The sequence below is a fragment of the Equus przewalskii genome, chromosome 7, assembly GCF_037783145.1.
Source record: "Equus przewalskii isolate Varuska chromosome 7, EquPr2, whole genome shotgun sequence".
Taxonomy (NCBI): domain Eukaryota; kingdom Metazoa; phylum Chordata; class Mammalia; order Perissodactyla; family Equidae; genus Equus; species Equus przewalskii.
Window position 1 is genome coordinate 9644488 of NC_091837.1, and position 20619 is coordinate 9665106.

The 20619-nt window shown below is 49.3% G+C and overlaps 1 protein-coding gene across 4 annotated transcripts in view; it reads left to right on the plus strand.

The window, feature by feature from the left end:
* Positions 1-20619, plus strand: part of TTC28 (tetratricopeptide repeat domain 28) — a 597272-nt gene that overhangs the window by 534257 nt on the left and 42396 nt on the right. For all 4 annotated transcript variants that reach the window (XM_070628671.1, XM_070628672.1, XM_070628673.1 and 1 more), the window contains one exon: positions 14365-14505. In XM_070628671.1, the coding sequence (XP_070484772.1) occupies positions 14365-14505 (141 nt within the window). The remainder of the gene's footprint in view (positions 1-14364; positions 14506-20619) is intronic.

The window sequence follows — 20619 nt, forward strand, 5'->3', positions numbered from 1 at the left end:
AGAGCTGCCGAGAGGACTGCGGGAATGGATCACCTCCGTGAACTTTGGGGTCCTCCCTCCCTGACTGCCTTTGGAACCCATCTCCTTGGATCAGGCTGCTTCTGCGCCTGAGAGGCTAGAATGGCGGCCTGGGAAGGTGCAGGCCCAAATTCAGGCTCACCTGGCTCTGAGGCTGCGTTCTGCTGCTTAATACCCGTGGGGCCTTGGACAAGAGCCTCAACTCCTCTGCGTCCCCCTCCAAGCATTTCTAACAAAGACGTGATCTGCCTCCTGGCCTGCCTCCTGGCCGTGCCTCGAGGATTAATGCGAGAGGGCCCTGGCACTCAGTCACTGGCTTCAGCTGTTACTAATAACGTGTCTCAGCTCTGTTGCCCTTTGGATTTGAAATTGGGGGGCCCTACAAATGAGAAAGGGTGCCTTATTTTAGATGCCCACAGGAAGGGCCCAGAGCTACTCACCCGATAGAATGCTTTGTCTGCACACGCCCTCACTCACTCTCGCATGACATACCCCTCGTAGGACACACCCCTCACGCATACAGCTCTCACATGACATGCTCACTTCACATAGTAACATGCTCACACCCCTCACACAACACGCATGTTACACACACGTTCATGTCATGCCCTCACTACCGCACACTGTTGACACTCCCACCCTCACAAATGCACATACTTACCTCTTCACACTATGCATACATGCATTCACACTCACATGCCGCATGATGAAGTGAAGCAGGGCCATCGTGAGCCCTTAGACAGTCCCCAACCAGGGTGAGGAAAGGAACAGCCAAGCCCTGTTCTAGAAAGTGCCATGGATTTGGGAGCAGCCTCCAAGGGCACAGCATCCTCCAGTGCTCCAGAAATCTGGCCCAAAACCCAAGCCTGCTTAAAAAAAATCCCTTCTATAACAATTCCCCCTTTCTTCGGTCACCTCATAGGAAGAAAGTTCGAGATTCTAGGCAGGATATGTAAGAAAGATACACTCTATTCGGGACTGTGTGTTTTTGAGTCTTCAGCTCCCTCACCTTCACTTCTCAGAGACCAGGAACCCAGTCATTCGTGGATTTATCCAGGCAGAAAAAAACCTTCCACATAGGCAAGGGTGGCTGCTTGCCCCAGAGTCCTATTGCACAGGATGGTGGCTCTGAGTACAGGGCCCCATTCTGGGGAGTGGAGGAGCCAGGAAGTTCTCCCCTCAATTTTGAGCAGAAGCCTGACTCTAGGAAAGAATCCAGGAGGAGGATAAAGATGCCTCCTTTCCTCCATGCCTGAAGGCAGTATGATTTCCTTAACCAGAATAGAAGACAGCCCAGGATAGACTTTTGTTATCAAATAAATTATGAGGCTACTTAAATTGCTCTTCCCACGAACCTGAATGTGGTCATATGCAGTAGCCAGGGTTTGTCCCACTATGGCCAAGGAGAAGAGAACATTACACTCACGTGGGCCTGCTCTGGGCTGGAAGCCTGCTGAGGGTGAGGGGCAGGCCTGCCTCCTCTGCCGTTATCACAATGGGTGGAGGGAGGGCAGGTAAGGAGATAGGACTGTTCTTGCTTGGCTGGGTGCCTTTGGGAACTTTGGGTCTGGAAGATGGTGAAAGTGGAATCTTGCTTTTTGTAGGCATTTCATAGGCTCTTTGGAGGTGCCCTGCAGCTTGCTGGATCTTCCATCATTCTCCTGCAGGCTCCCTTGAGACACTTTCTCAGCCCTTGGTATCCAGTGGTGCACCTCCCCTGGCCTCCCCAGGTGGCTTTGTGGGACAGAACTCAAGATGAGTCGTGCCAGCTCTCCTCTCCCCGTGGACCACATCTGGTCACAGGAAACACTCTTGCATCCCTGACTCCAGCAAACTCTCACAGTGCAGGCTGGTCGCTCCCCATCTGAGCAGGGACAACGGTGGGACAGTGAGAACCCACTCAGCAAGGGTCAGGCTCCAGTCCTCCCAGTCTCTCTCTCACCTCAGAGTGCAGATTTCCAAGCTCTCTGAGAGGTGCCCCAGTGAAAACACCTCCACCAGGCCTGAGGTAGGAGAGGTGCCCTTCATTCCTTGTCCAAAAGGGTGCGATGAGGACCCACTGTATGGGGGTAGCTGTCTCCAAGGAACTCTCTTCACCAGCCTCCTCACTCCCCCCTCTCTGGTCTCTCTCAGACCCCTGATCTGGCTGGGGACTAAGCGTCCTAGGTCAGGTTCTCAGGGCCATTTTCTGTGTGCATCTGCGCATGGAGAGCTGAGGAGGAGCACCTGTCCCTTTAGTGGCTGGTGTTTATTGTACTGGCTCCTCAGTTAAAAAGGTCTCATTCTGACATTCTATTCCCTATGTGCGCACGTACACACACACACACACACACACACACAGCTGTCATACAGGCCTCTCTATTCACAGAGTGGGAGCAATGTTCGCTTGGTGGGAGGACAGTGGGACTCTTACATTTCACTTGCTTACCATTTTTTGAAACAATTTAAATATTTGCCGCAAGTATATCTTACTTCTAGAGTTAAAAGAGAGTAACCAAGATTAAATCACCATACTCTTTTTTCTAGCTTTTGGTGTTTTCACCAAGGAAAGCACATATTGCTGCTTCATATTGCTATGGCTAACAATTCCATTAGATGCTTACAGTAACAACACAATGATAACTTTCGTCTCTTCAGTCTGCCTTTTACAAAGGGCTTCACCTATGTGCTCATTTGGTGCTCAAAGCAATCCTGTGTAGTTTGGGTGACTTTCTTTCCTGGATGTATCTGGGCGTGCGAGTATGTGTATTTCATTCTCATACCACACACATGTGTGTTCACAGAGTTGGAAAAGAGAGGTGTCCGTTGAGTGCCTACCAGGTTCCTCTGGGTGCTATACGTCCATCATTTCACCACTCCTATAATTGTCCCCACTGTGCTTACAAAGAAGAGAGGCTTGCTTGCCCAGGGGACACAGGTGGTGACCAGGAGTGATGGGATTCAAACCTAGGTCTCTCAGACTCCGGGAATTTGGCTCTTTCCACTGCCACACACAGCGTCCACCTGGGTTGAATTGGGCTTTATTGTTGTGACAAAACCAAATCGATGGTAGAGAGGGTTTGGGAGCCACGCGGTCAGGGGCGAACTCCATTGCCAACACTTTCTCAGCACGGGTTTCAAAAATGAGTCTGAGTAATGGGGCCTTCCAATCAATTACAGTCTTTCTCTCTTCGTGCATACAGGCTGTTCAGCTAGCGGAAGTGAAACCGTCTCATTTGTTTGATCACTGTGTTTACTGAAGGGAGCAAAGCTAGGGAAAAAAACCCTGTGTTCTTCCTCTTAACACTTAAGTACAGACTAGATAATTCCAGGCCATGAGATAAGCAGGGTACTCACAAAATGCTTCCGAGTTAAAATTGCACAGTTGTTCTGGATCCCAAAGGCGGGAGGCTTTTTTTTTTTTAATTCATATGATCATCTGCAGGCATTTCAGAAGAGGCCTTTTATTATCAGTTTAACAACTGTAGCACATATCAGAGCTTATTGATTGATCAATTGAGTGTGTGTGTGTGTGTATGTATTCCAGGAAGGCAAATGCAATCATTTGTCTTCAGAGCAACAGAAAATTTGTTCTATAAATAGTAACTGTTAGATAATAGCATGGATTATAATCTTGAGATGATCCAGAGAAAAGCAATTTCTAGAGTGATATACAGGAGCAAGGAATTAAATTTAGTTTCATCCAACTATAAGCATTTCTAGAGAGACAAGTGGATAACAATGACTGTTGATTTCTGATAAGAAACTAATACTCCGTGGGTGGTGCTGCCAGTGAATGCTGAAGGGGCCACACTGCTAGTGTGGCTTTCACTTCAGAGTCCGCGCTTGCTGTGCCACACTCCCTCTGGTCGTGAAGTCTGGACTGTGATATGAGTGGCCTCACTGGGAGGAATTTCCTAAGAACAGCCTTCACATTGTCCCCGTCCTCAGGGTTGATTCGAGTACCTCTTTCTGTGCTGTGCAGCTCACACTCTTCCTACCCTCTGAGTCTTGCTGGCCTACTCTCCTGTGTGCCCACAAGTTTGAATGATGCCAGAGCAACTCGGGCAGCTGTGGCACTGACTCTCTGCAGTAAGGCCTCACAGGTCTCCGAGGATACCTCTCAGCCCTCCCCTCCATCTCCTCCTCTCAAAAGTTTGCTTAAACCAAAGAGGGGGTTTTGTAATAAGGTTACGGGGACAAGGAGTCCCACGAGATCCAAGAGCAAACTTGGAGTGGAAAAGGAAAACTGCAAGGAGCCTCTGGGTTCCACAGGCCAGTCTGGTTCTCATCACTGCCCAGCTGCTCCGGTTTACACCTCCTACTGCAGACCTCCAGTTTGCAAATTGGAGGTGCAAAATGCTTTCTGGTCCTAGTCCCAGAGCGGGAAAAGAGGTCCCTTCAGCAGCTCCTGTGCTCACACACAGCCTGCGGTCTACAGAGGTCACCCCCAGCTCTCCCTCAATTCCAGCACCAGTTTTGGGGAAAGAAATCTGATTGGCGCAGCTTAGGGCAGATGTCCACCTCTGCTCCAATCAGTGGTGGGAGTCACCAGGTATAAACTTGGCACTGGGAACTCACCCCTGTGGATCAGGGAGGCAATTTCTAAAAGTAGAATCTTTATGATCAGAGCAGATGCCCCAAAGCTGTCTATTCCACCAGCATCTCCTCCTGTCCTGAAGATATAGCCTGTTTTCCTGCTTTCAAACCTCACATCAGCATCTCTGTTTCTTAGGTTCTTCTCCTATGTGAGACAACCCATGGACTCGGATACTTTTTCCCCAGCTCCCCCTTTCCTTGCTATTCCTAAAAGTAAGCCCCAGGCTCTTTTCATTTTAGATTTACGTATAATCACTATGAAAAAACAGACAGGTGGGGCCGGCCCGGTGGCGCAGCGGTTAAGTTTGCACCTTCCGCTTTGGTGGCCCGGGGTCCACCGGGGTAGATCCCGGCTGCGGACATGGCACCGCTTGGCAAGCCATGCTGTGGTAGGCATCCCACATATAAAGTAGAGGAACGTGGGCAGGGATGTCAGCTCAGGGCGAGTCTTCCTCAGCAAAAAGAGGAGGGTTGGTGGCAGATGTTAGCTCAGGGCTAATCTTTCTCAAAAAAAAAAAAAAACCCCACCAGACAGGGACTAGCAAGTAATTCGCATGGGAAAATTTCAAACGTCTCCTCAGAAATCTTGAGTTCCCAAAGTCCCATGTCTTGAGTTTCTGGGACTCTTGCTAAGTGGCTTCTGGGATAATTGGGTCTTTTCAGCTGTTGGCAGACTGGCCATGCAAAGCCCAGAAAATGCCCGTGGTGCTTGTCATCTGTGCATCTTTTCATATCTCCAAGACATTCTCTGCTGCCTGGCTCTGGAATCCTAACATGGGGCGCTGAGGCAGTCAGGCCTGGTCTCTCGTAATCAGGAAGCCCAAAATGACTATATGCAGTGGCAGCAAATAAACTAACTCTTGCTTCCTCAATTTTCGTCAATTATAAAGAGGTCTTTGCTTTGAAAGAAGGAACATTTTCCTGCCTTTGATATGATTCCTTCGGGTGTGGGGCTAATGGTGTAGGAGCTACCTCATCACCCTGTGCATCAGAAACTGAAGATGAGGCTTTTCACCCATTGTTTCTAGCTTCAGAGTTGCAAGTAACTGGTTATCAGTGCAAAAGAAGCCTCGAGATGGGGGTGAGGGAATGAAGAAAGAATGAGTTAGCAAAGGGATGTTGAGACGTAAATAAAAGTGTGCCTGTGTGGAGCTTCAGTGGCAGCTGTCAGAGGGATGATGGAGAGTGTGTACTTGGAGAAATCAAGAGGCCACGCTTACAAATGAGAATCTTCTCTGCAGCCTCTTGCCAAGCCCTGTCTCTGAGAACAGGATGAGCTCTGGCACGACTCCGTGGCGCTTGATTCATGGGCCATTTCTATCTCTCCAGGGAATGCTGCGTGTGAACAGCATTTTGGAGCCTGCCTCTGGTGACGGCATGATTTATATTCCCCAGAGCACACAGGGCTGGGCTTCTTGCAGGGTTCCAGGAGCAGATGCTGGCAGGGCAGCTGGGCACCATGAAGCTACTGCCCACCTGCTGGACTCTCCAGCTGCCCTCTCAGCCCCTCACCAGGACCCATGCCACCGTCCTGCACTTAGATCAGCTTGTACTGACTTTAACCTTTGGCCCTCACTGTTCTCTGTGACTGAGATGATCTAAACCTCAACCTTTCACGCAACTCCATGCAGGAGGCTGGAGTGGAGTCCAGCCAGGATTCTGACTGGTGGGCAAGTGCCAAGTCAGGGGCCTGGAGCAAGAACAGAGACATCACTACCCTTGGCCCCCCTGCCAGGGTCCAGGAGTAGAAAGGGCCAGGAGGCAAGTCGAGCTAGAATCCTTAGGCCTCAAGAAGCACAGGGAAGGGGAGATAGAGAATAGAGTGTAGTAATCAGGCCCAGAAGGCAGCACAGGTAGGCAGGCCAAGGGTCCAAAACTGGGTCAGTAGGACTGGAACGTGAGCAGAATGCGGAGAAAAGAGAGGCATTTGGTGCATCGCCACCTTGCCAGTGCTGGGCAGCTGAGTGGGTCAGTGCCCTCCTTCTCTGCTCCTCCTACTTTGCCACCCAGCTCACACCCCTTCTCTCCCTTGAGGCCTTCTGGTGTCGCCTTTGTTGAAATGTAACTACTGAACCGTGACTACTAGTTTTGTCTTCAAAGCCACCACTTTTCTGCTGTTCCTTCTGTTTCAGATCATGGCCATCAGAAGAGTGGCCAGAATCAGGCATGCGTCCAAGTGCCCCAGGGGCTCTTTCTGCACAACCACTGGCAGGTTTTTCTTTCATGGGCAGTTCATAGGCAGTTTCTCTCTTTCTTTCTATCTTTTGTTCTCTCTCTTCCACCCCCGCTGGTGGTTCAGTCTCTCTCTATACACACATAGACACACCACTGTGTAGTAATTGTGTGTGTGTGTTGCAGGGATTAGTCTGCATCTTCTCTGAGCTTCTCGAGGGCAGAGGCTGTCTTCATTCGGAGTGATCCCAGCCCCAGCTGAGGGCCTGGCACACACTGGTTGCACAATGAATGTTTTTGAGGCTGGTCGGCCTGATGGCCAGATAAATGAATGAGTAGCACCAAGTTTATCTTACTCTTCTGAATCCCTCTCGGGATTTGGTAACAGGAGGATTTATTTTATTTTTTTAAGTTAACTTACGGTATGTATCAGGGTTAAAGCAGGAACAAGAAACCACACAATAAGTTGAGCAGGGATAGTTTTAAGATAAAGAATTGTTAATTATAGCAGACATTAGAGTAAAAAGAGATTGGCTAGTAAAAGTATTCTAACGACTACAGGAATAGAAGATATAAGGAGCAGTCAGTACCTCTGAGGATTGAGATAGAGTGCCCAAGGAAGAGGGGCCCCCCGCACCCCCCACCGAGGGCTGAGATCTGGACCTTGTTGGAGAAGGCACTTCCATGGCTCACTCAGTGGCAGAGAAGTTACTGTGATACCACACTGGTGGAACTTGCTGGAAACCCACCCACTGCTCTCCAGGGTGCTTTGGAAAGCTATTCACATGGAGGTGTCTCCGTCCACTGCAGAACCACCCAATGAGTGGTCACCAAGGGAAATTAATGTCCACTGGGGGCTGCTGGCTGCCATGTACTGCAAAAGTGGGGTTGTGGAGAAACTACCCAAGCTGCAGGAACTGGGTACTGGGCAAGCCATGTCGCTGCAGGAGCTGGACACTGGAGAAACCTCTCATGGTGCAAGAGCCAGATGCTCGAGAAGCTGCTTCCACTGCAGGAGCTGGATGCCGGAGAAGCTACCCACGCAGCAGAAGCTAGGTGCTGGGGAAGCTCTCTGTGCTTCAGGAGCCTGTGAAACAACGGACACGAGAGCCAGGAAGGCAAAGACCCTTGCTCTTGCATGTCTCTCCAGTGCTCTCTACTGACAAAGCTCAAACTGTGCCAGCTGGCATAGGAAAAATATTTAAAGGGCTTAATCCATTATGTTAGGGCAGGCAATGAAGGATGAATTTGGAGCACAGAGGCAATAAATGGCTAACTGGCACACAGTGAAATTTATTCTTTTGGTGTACAGGTCTATGAATTTTAATACATGTATAGAGTTGTGTGACCACCACCGCAATCAGGATACAGGACAGTTCTGTCACCCCAGCTAACTCCATCTTCTTATAGTTATTCCCTATACCTCCCTCTACACCTAACCTGGCAATCACTAATCAGTTCTCTGTCACTCTAGTCTTGTCTTTTTGAGAATGTCATATAAATAGAATCATACAGTACATAACCTTTTACCACTGGCTTCTTTCACTCATTCTAAAGTTTTTGAGTCTTTGAAGTTGTTAACTGTATCGATGGTTCATTCCTCTTCTTTTTTTTTTAGAGAGATTGGCCCTGAGCTAACATCTGTTGCCAATCTTTTTTTTTCTCCTCCCCAAAGCCCCCCAGTACGTAGTGCATATTCTAGTTATACGTCCTTTTTTCCAGTTCTGCTATGTGGGACCCCACCTCAGTGTGGCTGGATGAGTGGTGCTAGGTCTGTGCCCGGGATCCGAACCAGCGAAACCCTGAGCCGCTGAAGCAGAGCGTGGGACCTTAACCACTCAGGCACTGGGCCAGCCCCTCATTCCTCTTTTTCCGAGTATTCCAGTGTGTGGATGTACCACAGTTTGCTTATCCCTTCACTCGCTGAAGGACCTTTGGGTGGGTTCCAGTTTGGGCAGTTATGACTACAATTGCCGTAAACATTCATTGGTAGGTTTTATGTAACACAAATTTTCATTTCTTTAGGGTAAATGAATTTATTTCTTCAGAAGTGGAATTCCTGGGTCATATGGGAAATATATATTTCACCTTATGAGAAACTGCCAAGTATTCTCCAGAGTTACTGTACCATTTTGCATCCTCACCAGCTGTGTATAAATACGAGTTCTAGTTGATCTGTGTCGCCAGCACCTGATATTGGTAGCGTTTTAAAATTTGAGCCATTCAGATAGATGTATAATGGTATCTTGTCATGGTTTTGGTTTGCATTTCTCTAGTGGCTAATGACATTGAACATTTCTTCATGTGCTTATTTGCCGTTCTTATATTCTCTTGGATGAAGTGACTGTTTAAGTCTTTTGCCCATTTTTAAAATTGAATTGTATGTTTTCTTATAGTTGAGTTTGAAAGTTCTTTATATATTCTGGATACAAGTTCACTGGCAGGTACATGGTTTGCAAATATTTCCTCTCAGTCTATAGCTTGTCTTTTTCTTTTCTCAACAGTGTCTTTCACAGAGTATAAGTTCTTAATTTTTATGACATCAGTTTTATCAGTTATGTCTTTATGGACTGTGTTTTTGGTGAAATGTCTTAAGAAATCTATAAGTAATTCAAGATCAGAAAAATTTTCTCCTACAAGTTTTATACATTTCTTTGCATTTTTATATTTAGATCTGAGATTGATTTTGAGTTAATTTTTGTGTAAGGTGTGAGGTTTAGTTCAAGGTTCATTTTTTTGCGTGTGGATGTCCAGTTGTTCCCAAGCCATTTACTGAAAAGACAATCCTTCCTCTATTAAATTATCTTTGTACCTTTGTCAAAAGTTGATTGGCCAGATTCAGGTAGGTCTATTTTGGGACTCTATTCTACTCCAGTGATCTGTGTGTCTATCCCTTTCCCAATACTGCACTATCTTTGTTACTGTAGCTTTATAGTTAGTCTTAAAATCTGGCAGTGTCATTCCTCCAACTTTATCCTGCTTCTTCTAAATTGTTTTACCTGCTCTAGTTCATTTACCTTTTCATATAAATTTTAGAATCAGCTTCTCTATAGCTACAAAAATGTCTTGAGATTTTGATTGGAATTATGTTAAACTTATACATCAATTTGGGAAAAAGTGCTATCTTGATTATGTTGAGTCTTAAAATCCATGAACATGGTATGTCTCTCCATTTATTTAAATCTCCTTTGATTCTTTCATCAGCATTTGTAGTTTTCAGCATACAGATCCTATACATGTTTTTTTAGATTTATGTCTAAGTATTTCATTTTTAGAGCAATTATGAATGGAGTCATTTTTAAAATTTCAGTTTGCAATTGTTTGTTGCTAGTATATAGAAATATTGACTTTCTGTGCATTGATCTTGTATCCTGAAACCTTGTAAAATTTTGTATATTCCTTGGCATTTTCTACATAGACAATCGTGTCTCCTGTGAATATGCAGTTTCTTTTCTTCCTTTCTAATCTGTATACCTTTTATTTTCTTCTCTTGCCTTTTTGCACTGGCTAAGACTTCCAGTACTGTGTTGAATATGAATAGTGTGAGCTGACATACTTACCTTGTTCCCAAGGTAAGCATTCAGTCTTTCATCATTAAGTATGATATTAGCCATAGACATGTTGTAGCTGCTCTTAATCAGGTTGATGAAGTTCTCTTTTATATTCCCAGTTTGCAAGTTTTTGTCATGAATTGGATTTTGTCAAATACTTCTCTGCATCAATTAATATAAATATGTATCTTTTTCTTTAGTCCATTGATGTGGTAGAGTATATTGATTGATTTTTCAAATATTGAACAAGCCTTACATTCCTATAATAACCCTACCTGCCTTTGACTTGGCATATAATCCTTTTTATATGTTGCTGAATTCTATTTGGTAATACTTTATTGATGATTTTTATGTCTGTTTTCATTTGCTCTGTGGAGTATTGGTCTGTAAGGGTTTTTTCCCCATGTTGTCTTTGCCTGCTTTTGTCTCAGGGTAACATAGGCCCCCATTAAATGAGTTAGAAGTGTTCTTTCTTCTAGTTCCTGGGAGAGATTGTGTAGAGTTAGTATTATTTCTTCTTTAAATGTTTGGTAGAACTTTCTGTCAGACCCTGAACTGACAGCTCTCAACTGCCCTCCAAGTTCAAGACCCTCCACCATCACCTCCTCCTTCTCTTCCACTCTCACCCTCTTCTCCAGCTCAACTGAGCTATTCCCTTGGCCCTAAATAGTCCCCACACTGTCTTGTCTCCACATCGTGCTCATACCATTCCATCTGCCTTGAAGCACCCATCCCCGCAAGTGCCTACCTGTCAATGTTGTGTCATTCAGAATGCCTCTCAGATGCAGCTGATTCCAGGAAAACTTGCGTGCCCTCCCTGTCTTGGTTATAGGCTGGTGCCCTCCTTCTGCTCCTTCTTCATCTACCTTAGCCAGTAATCGCTAGTCATGCTAGATGGTAAGTGTGTGACTCCTTCTGTTCAGCCTCTGCAGCTCTTGCATACAGGTCCCACTCAGCAATCACTGTTGAGGGGAAGTGAATGGAGTGAGGGCCTGAGGTGATCAGCCTAGGTGATGTGCCATCTCTAGAAAGTCTCTCAGGGAAATAGGGCGAGGTGGCTGTGATTTGAGGACCACCAGTGGCAAGGCATTGTTGGGCCCTGCTACATGGATGAGGTTTGTTTTGTAAATAGGAGATTTCCTTATCTGTGACATCGCCTGTTTGTTTTTCCCTTCAGTGTTAATACTTTGAAGGGTCAGGAAATAGGAAACAACCCCATTAAGCATGAGATTCTGAGGGCTCAGTCAGCGTCCGACAGCAAGAGTGGAACTGCAAGATAATGGAGGCCGATACTGGTTCCAGCCAATTCTTCTCCCCTTTGCAAAGCGCTGAATGACAAGCAGATTTCTCAGCTCCAAGCAGGCAGTCACATTCAGATGATAAATGTGTCCCTGGACAGAGGAGCTTGTTGAGTGATATTTACCAGGGTCTCTGTGAAGGGCTCTCAGCTCCCAAGGGAGCGTTTCAGGCCTTCAGCTTCTCGCCTGTTCAGCTGAGACTGGTGGGGCAGTGAGAATAAAACCTCATTCCCTGCTTTCCAGCAGAATGGAAGCCATGCTGATTTGTTTAGGTGCTGGGAAATTTCCTGGTTTCTCTTGCTTCCTCTATTCACCCACTCCCTCCCTAGTCAAACCCCAGCAGAGAGAGGCTTGGAATGTGTGAGAAGCTTACGGCCTTAGAGGGGGAGGGGTGGGGAAGTCAGTGCCAAAGACCCAGGCTGGCATCAGTCCTGGCAGTACCACCTAGTGCTCCTTGGCCAAATTCCTCAGCTTCTCTGAACCTGCCTCCTTGGAAATAGGATGGACATGAGAAGAGCCAGCTCACAGGGTTGTTGTACATATAAAATTAAATCCGTGTGAAATTACTTTGCATGTTGTAAAATGCTCTCCAGCGTAAGTCAGTCATTCATTCGGCAGTTCCTCACTGCACGCCTCCTGCATGCCAAGCACTGTGCTGGGTTTGTAGGACCATGTCCGGATTGTGTGGGCCAGAAAGAAGAGCAGGCTAATGGCCTTTATCAGCCGTCAGTGTGGTTCTGGGGTGAAGGCAAGTAGCTGTCCCAGAATTTGTACCTCTGTGCTATCCCTGAAGACTGCTCCACTCTCAACACTTTTCTAGGGCTTCAGCTCTTGGGAACCTTTCCCAGTGGCTGGGCCTTTTTGTGACCTGTGACAAGGAACATGGCTGAATCAAGACTCTGGTGTTTAATTATCAAATGTGTCAGTCTGGGTTCTCCAGAGAAACAGAACCAATAGGATACACACACACACACACAGATTTATTATAAGGAATCAGCTCACATAGTTACGGAGGCTGAAAAGTCCTAAAATCGGCAGTCAGCAAGCTGGAGACCTAGGGGAACTGATGGGGAGAGGGTGTAAGTTTCAGTCCAAGTCTAAGTCTGAAGGCAGGAGACTGATATCCCGGGTTGAAGACAGTCAGGCAGGGAGAGGATTCTCTCTCACTCTGCCTTTTTGTTCTACTCAGGTCCTCAGTGGATTGGATGGGGCCCATCCACACTGGGGAGGGCAGTTTGCTTTCCCCAGTCTATTGATTCACATGTAAATCTCATCCAGAAACACCCACACAGACACACCCAGAATAATATTTGACCAAATGTCTGGGCACCCCAGCGCCCAGTCAAGTTGACACATAAAACTTACCATCACACTAGAGTTGACGTTCACACAGATCATGCCGGTACCAGGCAGCCTCACAAGCTGTGTCTCATTTGGCTCCATAACAACCCAGTGAGGGAGTCATTACCCTTCTCCGTTATGAAATCCTGATGTTTGAAGCAGGTCGTGTTCACCTTAAACCCAAATCTCAATACACCGAGCTGTCCCTCCGGGCCACAGGAAGTCTCCCTTTCCAGATCCCACTTCTCACCCAGCGTGCGAAAGGCCTGTGCCTCCGTGAGTCTGTCTTCTGCCTCCAATGCCCTGGTGCTCTCCACTCTTCCACACTGGTCCTTAGTCAGCAGGAAACTGTGAACAAAGTTGTCATACGGGCTGGGCGTTATCTGTGGACTAGATGTCACGTGGCCTTCCACAAAGTCTGAATGTGATCATCATGCCGAAGGGAGGTGGAGGCTTGGTTGAGAGCTCTGCTTTTGCCGAGATGAGATGGTGCGGTGTGGTGAGCACTGGGAGGAGGACGGCCGCAGGCGGGCAGCGCTCCCTCGGATGCGTTTGCGTCTGTTGTGTCTGTCTTGGTCTCATCAGGCCACAGTGCACGGCTTTTACGTTTAATAAGCCTTTGTCATTTTAATCATGCCGATGAATCAAGGCACTCCTGGGTATTTCTGTTTATTTAAAACCCATTGTGAGATATTCTATTATAGTCTGTCATGGGGGAAATGTGAATTTATTAATTCAAAAATTGTACCATCCTCATGCTGAGCTTGGAAAATGGGCTCCAATCAGCAACATTTCGCAAGCCTGCATTTCAAACACGGGACCACTCTGCCTGGCATCGCAGCCACTTGTATGCATGTCTATCTTCTCGTCTGGACAATGCCTTTTTGGGCTCTGTTTCCCTGAGGCCTAGCATGGTGCCTAGCACATGATAGGTACTTAGTTACTGTTTCTGGAGTAGAATGGACTGGAATTCATGCTAGGAGGATTGCCACAAGCCACACTCACCTGAGCTCTACTCTGGAAGGGCGCCCAGGCAGCCCACCACAGACACAGCAAATGTGCCGTAATTTTGGCAGAAAAGTGTTGAACACATAGTGCGTGTCAGGCATATGCTAGACGCAGGGTGTGCAATGCTGGTTCAGGCACCGCTCCTCCCGGTAGGGAGTGCGCAGCCGAGTGAGGGTGACAGCCAGAAACAACCAAGCAGAGTGCCTTTTGAGAAGCACTGGACAACAGACGGATGAGGGGCGTGGGGACACTGAGGAGGATGCGGGGTGATGCCGGCTTCAGGAGGCACTCAGGACCAGGGGTTTGTTGGGCAGAAGAATGGCACAGAACCTCAGAGCAGACTTTGATCGCTCAGCACTCCCTTTCTCTGACTGTCTTTCTCTGCAATTTTCCCCCAGGGCCTGTGCCAGCAGCGAGACGGAGAGTGAAGCTGGAGACATCATGGACCAGCAGTTTGAAGAGATGAACAACAAGCTCAACTCGGTTACTGACCCCACTGGCTTTCTGCGGATGGTTCGCCGCAATAACCTCTTTAACAGGTGAGTGTGGGCTCTGTCTCCCAGGCCCACTGCAGGCGAGGTGTCCTGAGCACGGATGACATGCTCTTGGCTGATGCTCCTTCGACTGGTTGGGCTTCTGGCCCGTGTCATGTGTTTGTAGAAGTGAGCCTGACACTACCGTGGTCTCATGCTCCTCAGGGCTTTGGTGTCACAGCAGCATTTCCAGGTCAAGTGAAAAAACAGGGGCAGGCTTGATGTGACAGTCTGCATTTAGCTGGGATGGGAGACCAGGGGATGGTTGGCCTCTTCTTCACATAGTCTCCGAGCTGACTTCCTAAACACCAGGCCGGAAGCAGACAGGATAGCTTCACATCCTTCTTTGCCAGTTTCTGCTGGTAACTCGTGGGCCAGGCACCTGTCTTGACCTTCCTGGCCTGAGATTGAGGGAGGCCAGGGGAAGTGGGGGTGCTGGCATTGCTGGAGAGAGAGCTGGTCCAGACCCGGGCCCACTTCTCTACCCTGAGACCCCATCTCCCTGTTACTTGGCCAAATAGGCCTTCACTGCTTTGAAATGAGTCAAGGTTGGAATTGAATTGCCAACCAACATACCCCTGCATCTTTTTATCAGAGGTGATGGCTGAACTGCATCCAGATAAACAGAGGCAGGTGGTTGGGATTGAGGGGCACCTGTCCCACTGTCATTTGGTTGCCTAGCAACAACCCAGGAGTCGCATTTAGGTAGACTTTCCAGAAAGACATCCTGCACTCTCTCAGGTCCTTGCCATGGCCTGAGTGCCTGACTTTAAAGGGCAGCAGGTTGAGCCTGGAGCACAGGAGGGAAGTGACTGTGCTCTGGGTGGAGGCAGCCGCTGCCTGGCGGCCCTGCTGTGTGGGACATTGTGTGCCCTGTCTGTTCCTACTCCAGGCCCTGGTTTCCTCTCATTATTGTGCTGTCAGGGTGACAAACTTTTATTTACTTTCCCAGGGGCAAGCTGAATGGGACAGAAGCCAAGGGCCAGGGATGTAGGAACTGGCAGCTTGGTTGAAAGGAGGCCAGAACTTCAAGTTGGATCACCCCCCATCCTTCTGCCCTGCCCCCTTCGCAGGGGTCCCTCATGCCCTTTAGTTTCCTGTAGGGACACAAGCAGGTAGGAGGAGGCACGAGATCAGGCCTGTGCTCACGTCCTCTTCTGCCAGCTTCAGGCCAGTGATTCATGACACTTCTGGGTGATGTGATCCACGGTTGTAAACTGGAGTTCGAAGAGCCGGCCTTGCTGCTTGCCAGCTGTGGGACACTGGGCAGGCGGTATCTACCACTATCAGCTTGTTTCCTCATCACTGAAATGGGGACAAACTTCGTACCTTGCAGGGTTCCCTTAACCTGGGTGTTAAAGGAGCTAATGTATAAATAACACACTGACCGGCTTCTTAATGCATAGAAGGCACCCGTACACATGGTAGCCTTCCACTGTTTTGAGTAAAGTGGGAAGGACAGTGCTAAACTTGAGTCCTTATGATAATCTGGGTGGATGAACTTTGGGAGGGATGGAATTCGTATGTACCTGTGCATCAGTGTTAGCCACCTTGGGCTGTGGCCTCCCTGTCCTTCCTCTTCCCATCCTGCCTCATGTCCTTCACATGAGAGAGTGCCAAAGGGAGGCAGGCAGGCTTCCAGGGCCGACCTGATCGTAGGTGCCGGCAGTCAGGAGCCCCTCCTCAGGAGCCTTGGGCACTACAATAAGAAATGGGTCAAGCCTGGTATAGCTGGGATCCTAGCTTATCATCCCTTGATGGGAGGTCATGTAAATTTTGGATTATGGAGTTGCTCATTTTGGGAAAATGGCGGTTGTCCTTCCGAACAGCTCTGAGAGAGGTCCTGTGAGCACAATACTGTGGATTAATTCATTGGTTCATTTAGACGGTGCAATCTGTGCCAGCCCTGAGGCTGGGTGGGGAGCAGCAAGGCTTACAGCACTGGAGCCCGGGCCTCCCTGCCTGGCTGCTCTGCACCCAGCTCCCTCAGCAGGGTCTGCAGATCCTTCCAATTGTGACCTTCTGGAGGCTTCTGAGAGCAGATTGGATGAGGAGAAACAGCATGCATTCTTTCAGCTTCAGTGCAGTGAGCCGTAAGGCCCAGCACAGGTTGCCATGGCCTGTGCCCTTTACCTCTTTCTGACAAGTCCAGGAAGAGGGTTCTCTGGCCTTCTTCAGAGGAGAGCAGAGCTGTGGGAGGGAACCACAGAGGCAGAGCTGTCCTTGTCAGTCAGAAGGGCTCAGGCCCTCGAGAACTTGTAGTCCAGCCTCGCATCTCCCAGCTGAGGGGCACACATAGGCTGGGGAGGTGGAGACCTGCCATGAGCAGATGCCAAAGCTAGATCTCAGGCTGCACCTGCCAGCTGCCTTGCCAGCCTGGGCCTTCCCACCTCGAGGCCTGCCAAGTGCGCTGCCCTGCCCTGCCCTGGGTCCCAGGCCTCCCTCTCTGCCCCTTTCACGTCCAGGGATCTCAGCTAGGAGGAGGGCTGGTTTATCACTGAATGGAATGGCTAAGAAGTGGCTTTTCTGCAGACTCCTCAGAGCAACTAGGGCTTACAGAGTGCCCGTCTCCTGGAGCCCACAGAGGTGACGTGGAGGCAGCCCTGTGCACAGGGCCTTGAGTGCACTGGAGCGGCACCAGCTCCCGTCCGCAGGCTCTCCAGCTCGGTGATTCATGGGTTCCTTCACCCGTCTGTTCTGACTGGTTTGCTGGACTCGTTCGGTGATGAGGCTGCTGCAGCTGATACGAGTCAGTGCGACTTGCCTTTAGAGTTTTCTCTCTTGCCACTGCAGCACTTGTCTTTGTCCTGCCTTTGTTTTTGAGGTCTCCCCAACCACTATTTTTCTTCTTGCCCTGTGCACTTTGGTAAAAAACACATTTGTCAAGCCCAGGACAGGTACCACTAGTGAGGAAAAGCAAGATTTCTTCTCTTGTTTAGCACCCTGACCCTGGGTGGTCCCCACAGGGCAGAGCAGCAGCCCTCGGAGAGGCCTCTGCTCCTCATCTGCAGAATGCTCAGGCAGTTATGTTGGAGGCTAGAAGGCCAGTGTGTGTGTGTGTATGGGTGTGTGTGAATGAGTGTATGTGAATGTGTGTGTGTGGGGGTGTGTGTGTGGCTGAACCTGGGGGCAGTCAGCAGATTATGTCTGCTACAAAGAAGAGGAAGAAAATGGGACATGCTTTCAACCACACCTGGATCCTAGGGCCCAGGGCGGAGCCTCGGCACTGGAGGTGTGCCCATCCAGAACCAATTAGGACCAATATCCAGAGAAATGTTCTGACTTATGTCGCCGCCACTGTATAACATGCATCCTAAGTCTTTACTTTTCCACATTATGGCTGTGTGTGATGTGATGTGGAGAGGGGCTTTCCTGTCGCCCAGAGATTAGTGGCTAGAGCCAAAACAGACGACAGAGAAGTGTTAAGTCTCCCCATTCCAAAGAGAGGTGCCACAGTGGGGCCAGAGCCCGCTCTCAGGTCTCTGTGACCTCCAACTAGCACCCCAAAGACATACCCCCCATCTCTAACAGAAGACTGGGTGGGGGAATTGACAAGTGAGACTCTTCTGCCTGGTCAGGGTCCTCTAAGAAAATCAATCACAAAGATTGGGGTCCTGCAAGAAAGGGACAGAGAGAGAGGCATCACCATCCCATGGGACTAGCCTCCCATGACTGTGAGGCAGGGAGAGAAGAGAGTAAAGAGAGGGGCCTAGCAAGGATGGGCCCACCACAGTGTGGTCTGCATGCCCACGTCTAGTGTGGCACAGACGAGTACCTTTCCTAATGGGTGGGTCACATGGGCTCAGTCTCTTGCTGGGCAGAGGGCCTCAGCAGCAGGAGTGATGAGGTATGCAGCCAGTGGCAGGACTAAGGTGACAGAAGAGACAGAACAAGCTGCCCTGTGTTGGGGGGTGCACGGGGAAGCCCCTGCAGGGCCCTCAGAAGCCAGGGAAACACATGGAGGGACATCAGCAGCACTCGTCCTCCCACACTGCCCTCACTGCCAGAGAGTCAGGTCTTGACAGTGGGGGGGAAGAGGGGAGGGAAGGAATGCTCCCAGAGCCCACCCTGTGCCCAAATCCGTGAGCAGAAGCCTGGCCTACAGTGGAGGCAGGAGGGGATGAGGTGTTCACTACACAGCAGGCTGGGGGCCCCTCTACCCAGGATTCCTAAAGGCATGGGGAAGAGTGACTGGAGAGAATAAAGCTGTCCCCACAAGGTCAGCCTGGTCAGTGAGCTGGAAACTGCACACCTGTGTCTGTCTGTGCGTTTGCGTTGTGCGGGTATCTGCAGGGCTGTGTGGGTGCGGTTCTGTGGAAGCGTCTACGTGGGCTGCCCTGAAGCAGGCTGCAGCGGTGCCGCGGAAGTCCACTGTGGGCCGGGAGGCCCTCTGCAGATGGTGTTCTCTTGATCTCTGTGTTCCTGGGTCTGGGCGGATCTCTGTGAGGAGACACACAGTAGGGGGAAGAACCCTTGGGCTCCGGGCCCAGACAGACCTGGATTTGAAAACTAGCTCTACCTTTTATTAGTGGGTGGCCTTGAGCCTTTTATTTTTTCATCTGGAAAATGGGGGTAATAATGCCCACTGATACGGTTGTTATGAGGATGCAATAAACATGATGATGGATAGGTCGACCCTGCTGTGTCGTAAGTGGTTTCTCTCCCCATCTTGGGTCTGAGGTTTCTGTGGCGCCAAAGGCCTTTTACCGGGGGAGGAATCAACCACTTTTTGAGTCAAATCTCCACCCTGAAACCTGATTGGATAGCTCAGTGCTTCCTCCCCTTACGACCTCTCGCTGGCTACCAGACACCAGAAAGGCTGAATAAATGCAGAATGATGACCCAACTGGATATCAGTTACAGCCACAGCTCTGGCCTTGAGTCTCAAGGCTCCATACTCAGCTTCTGGCTGGGTTCCTGCTAGCCCTGTCCTCCGCTCTTTGGTGAAGGCCCTGTTGCTCTCCTGCTGGCCCCAACAAAAGGGCTAAGTGTTCTCCCCAGCTCCGACCTGGGCCAGTCCCCCAATCCGTATTCCTCTCACGTGGCAATTCTGCCCTGCCAACAGCTGCTCCACAGCTGGGTCCAGTCACTGGGCCTTGAGCAGGAGCCCTTGTCCTGGTGTCCCATCGGTAGGCACAGCCACCAGCCCTCCTCAGGGCTCCCTGTCTGTCCCCATGTGCTGCCTCGAGGCACCCACCAGGTCAGCAGACCCCTTGGGCACTGGCACACATGCTCTCTCCAGGCAGCACAAATACAAGTGAGATGCAGCTGTGAAATTAAGAACTCTCCTCAGAAGTCACTTTCAAATCAGGTCCATCAGGTAGTGACAAGTTCAAAATGCAAAAAGATTCCCCACAGGCTGCCTCTAAGTATCAAGCTTACCATATATTTTAAGGCACAATTTAATTTATGAATAATAGTTTCTTTACCATTTGTTTATTTGTTCCCTTTCTTGTTCCAGAACTTAAGACAGTTTACCAAACCATACAAATGACACCAGACCATATAAAAAATAAATAAATGGATGAGAAAATCAAGATAGAGGGGAAAATAAAGGTAGAAGAGAGGGAGTGACGTTTACATAGAAAACATGTGTCATCAAGCACAGCTAGAGATGGCTGGGGTTGGACTCTTGAGTTTTCCTAGCAGCCGAACAGAGAGGTCAGCCCAGCTGTCTGCCTGGGCCTGGCCCTGACCCAGACCTGCTGGCTCGGAATCTACTTATGACGAAGTCCCAGGGGCTTCATGTGGGAGTCACGCTGAAGAAGCGTTGTCCCACCTTTCCTTAAGGGGCCCTGAGCCGAAGGTCCCCCCTGGGGCCTGTTCCTCCTGCATCCCCCATAGTCCTAATGCCAACTCCCCCCGCAGTGAGCTCACGCCCCAAATGCAGTTTGCTGCCAAGGCCTACCAGGCCAACCCTGTAACATTTCTAGCCTCCTTCCCTCTGTCTATTCCCATTGCCAAGTTCGTTCTTGAGACTCACTCTCCTCCTGAAATCACCATTCAACATGATCCTAGGAGTAGGTCACAAGGTCACCAATGCTTAGTGAGGTTACTGCCCAAGTCTCCCAACTTGTTGATGCAGAACTGGGCTTGGCCCCCTGCCAGCTGAGACTGTCG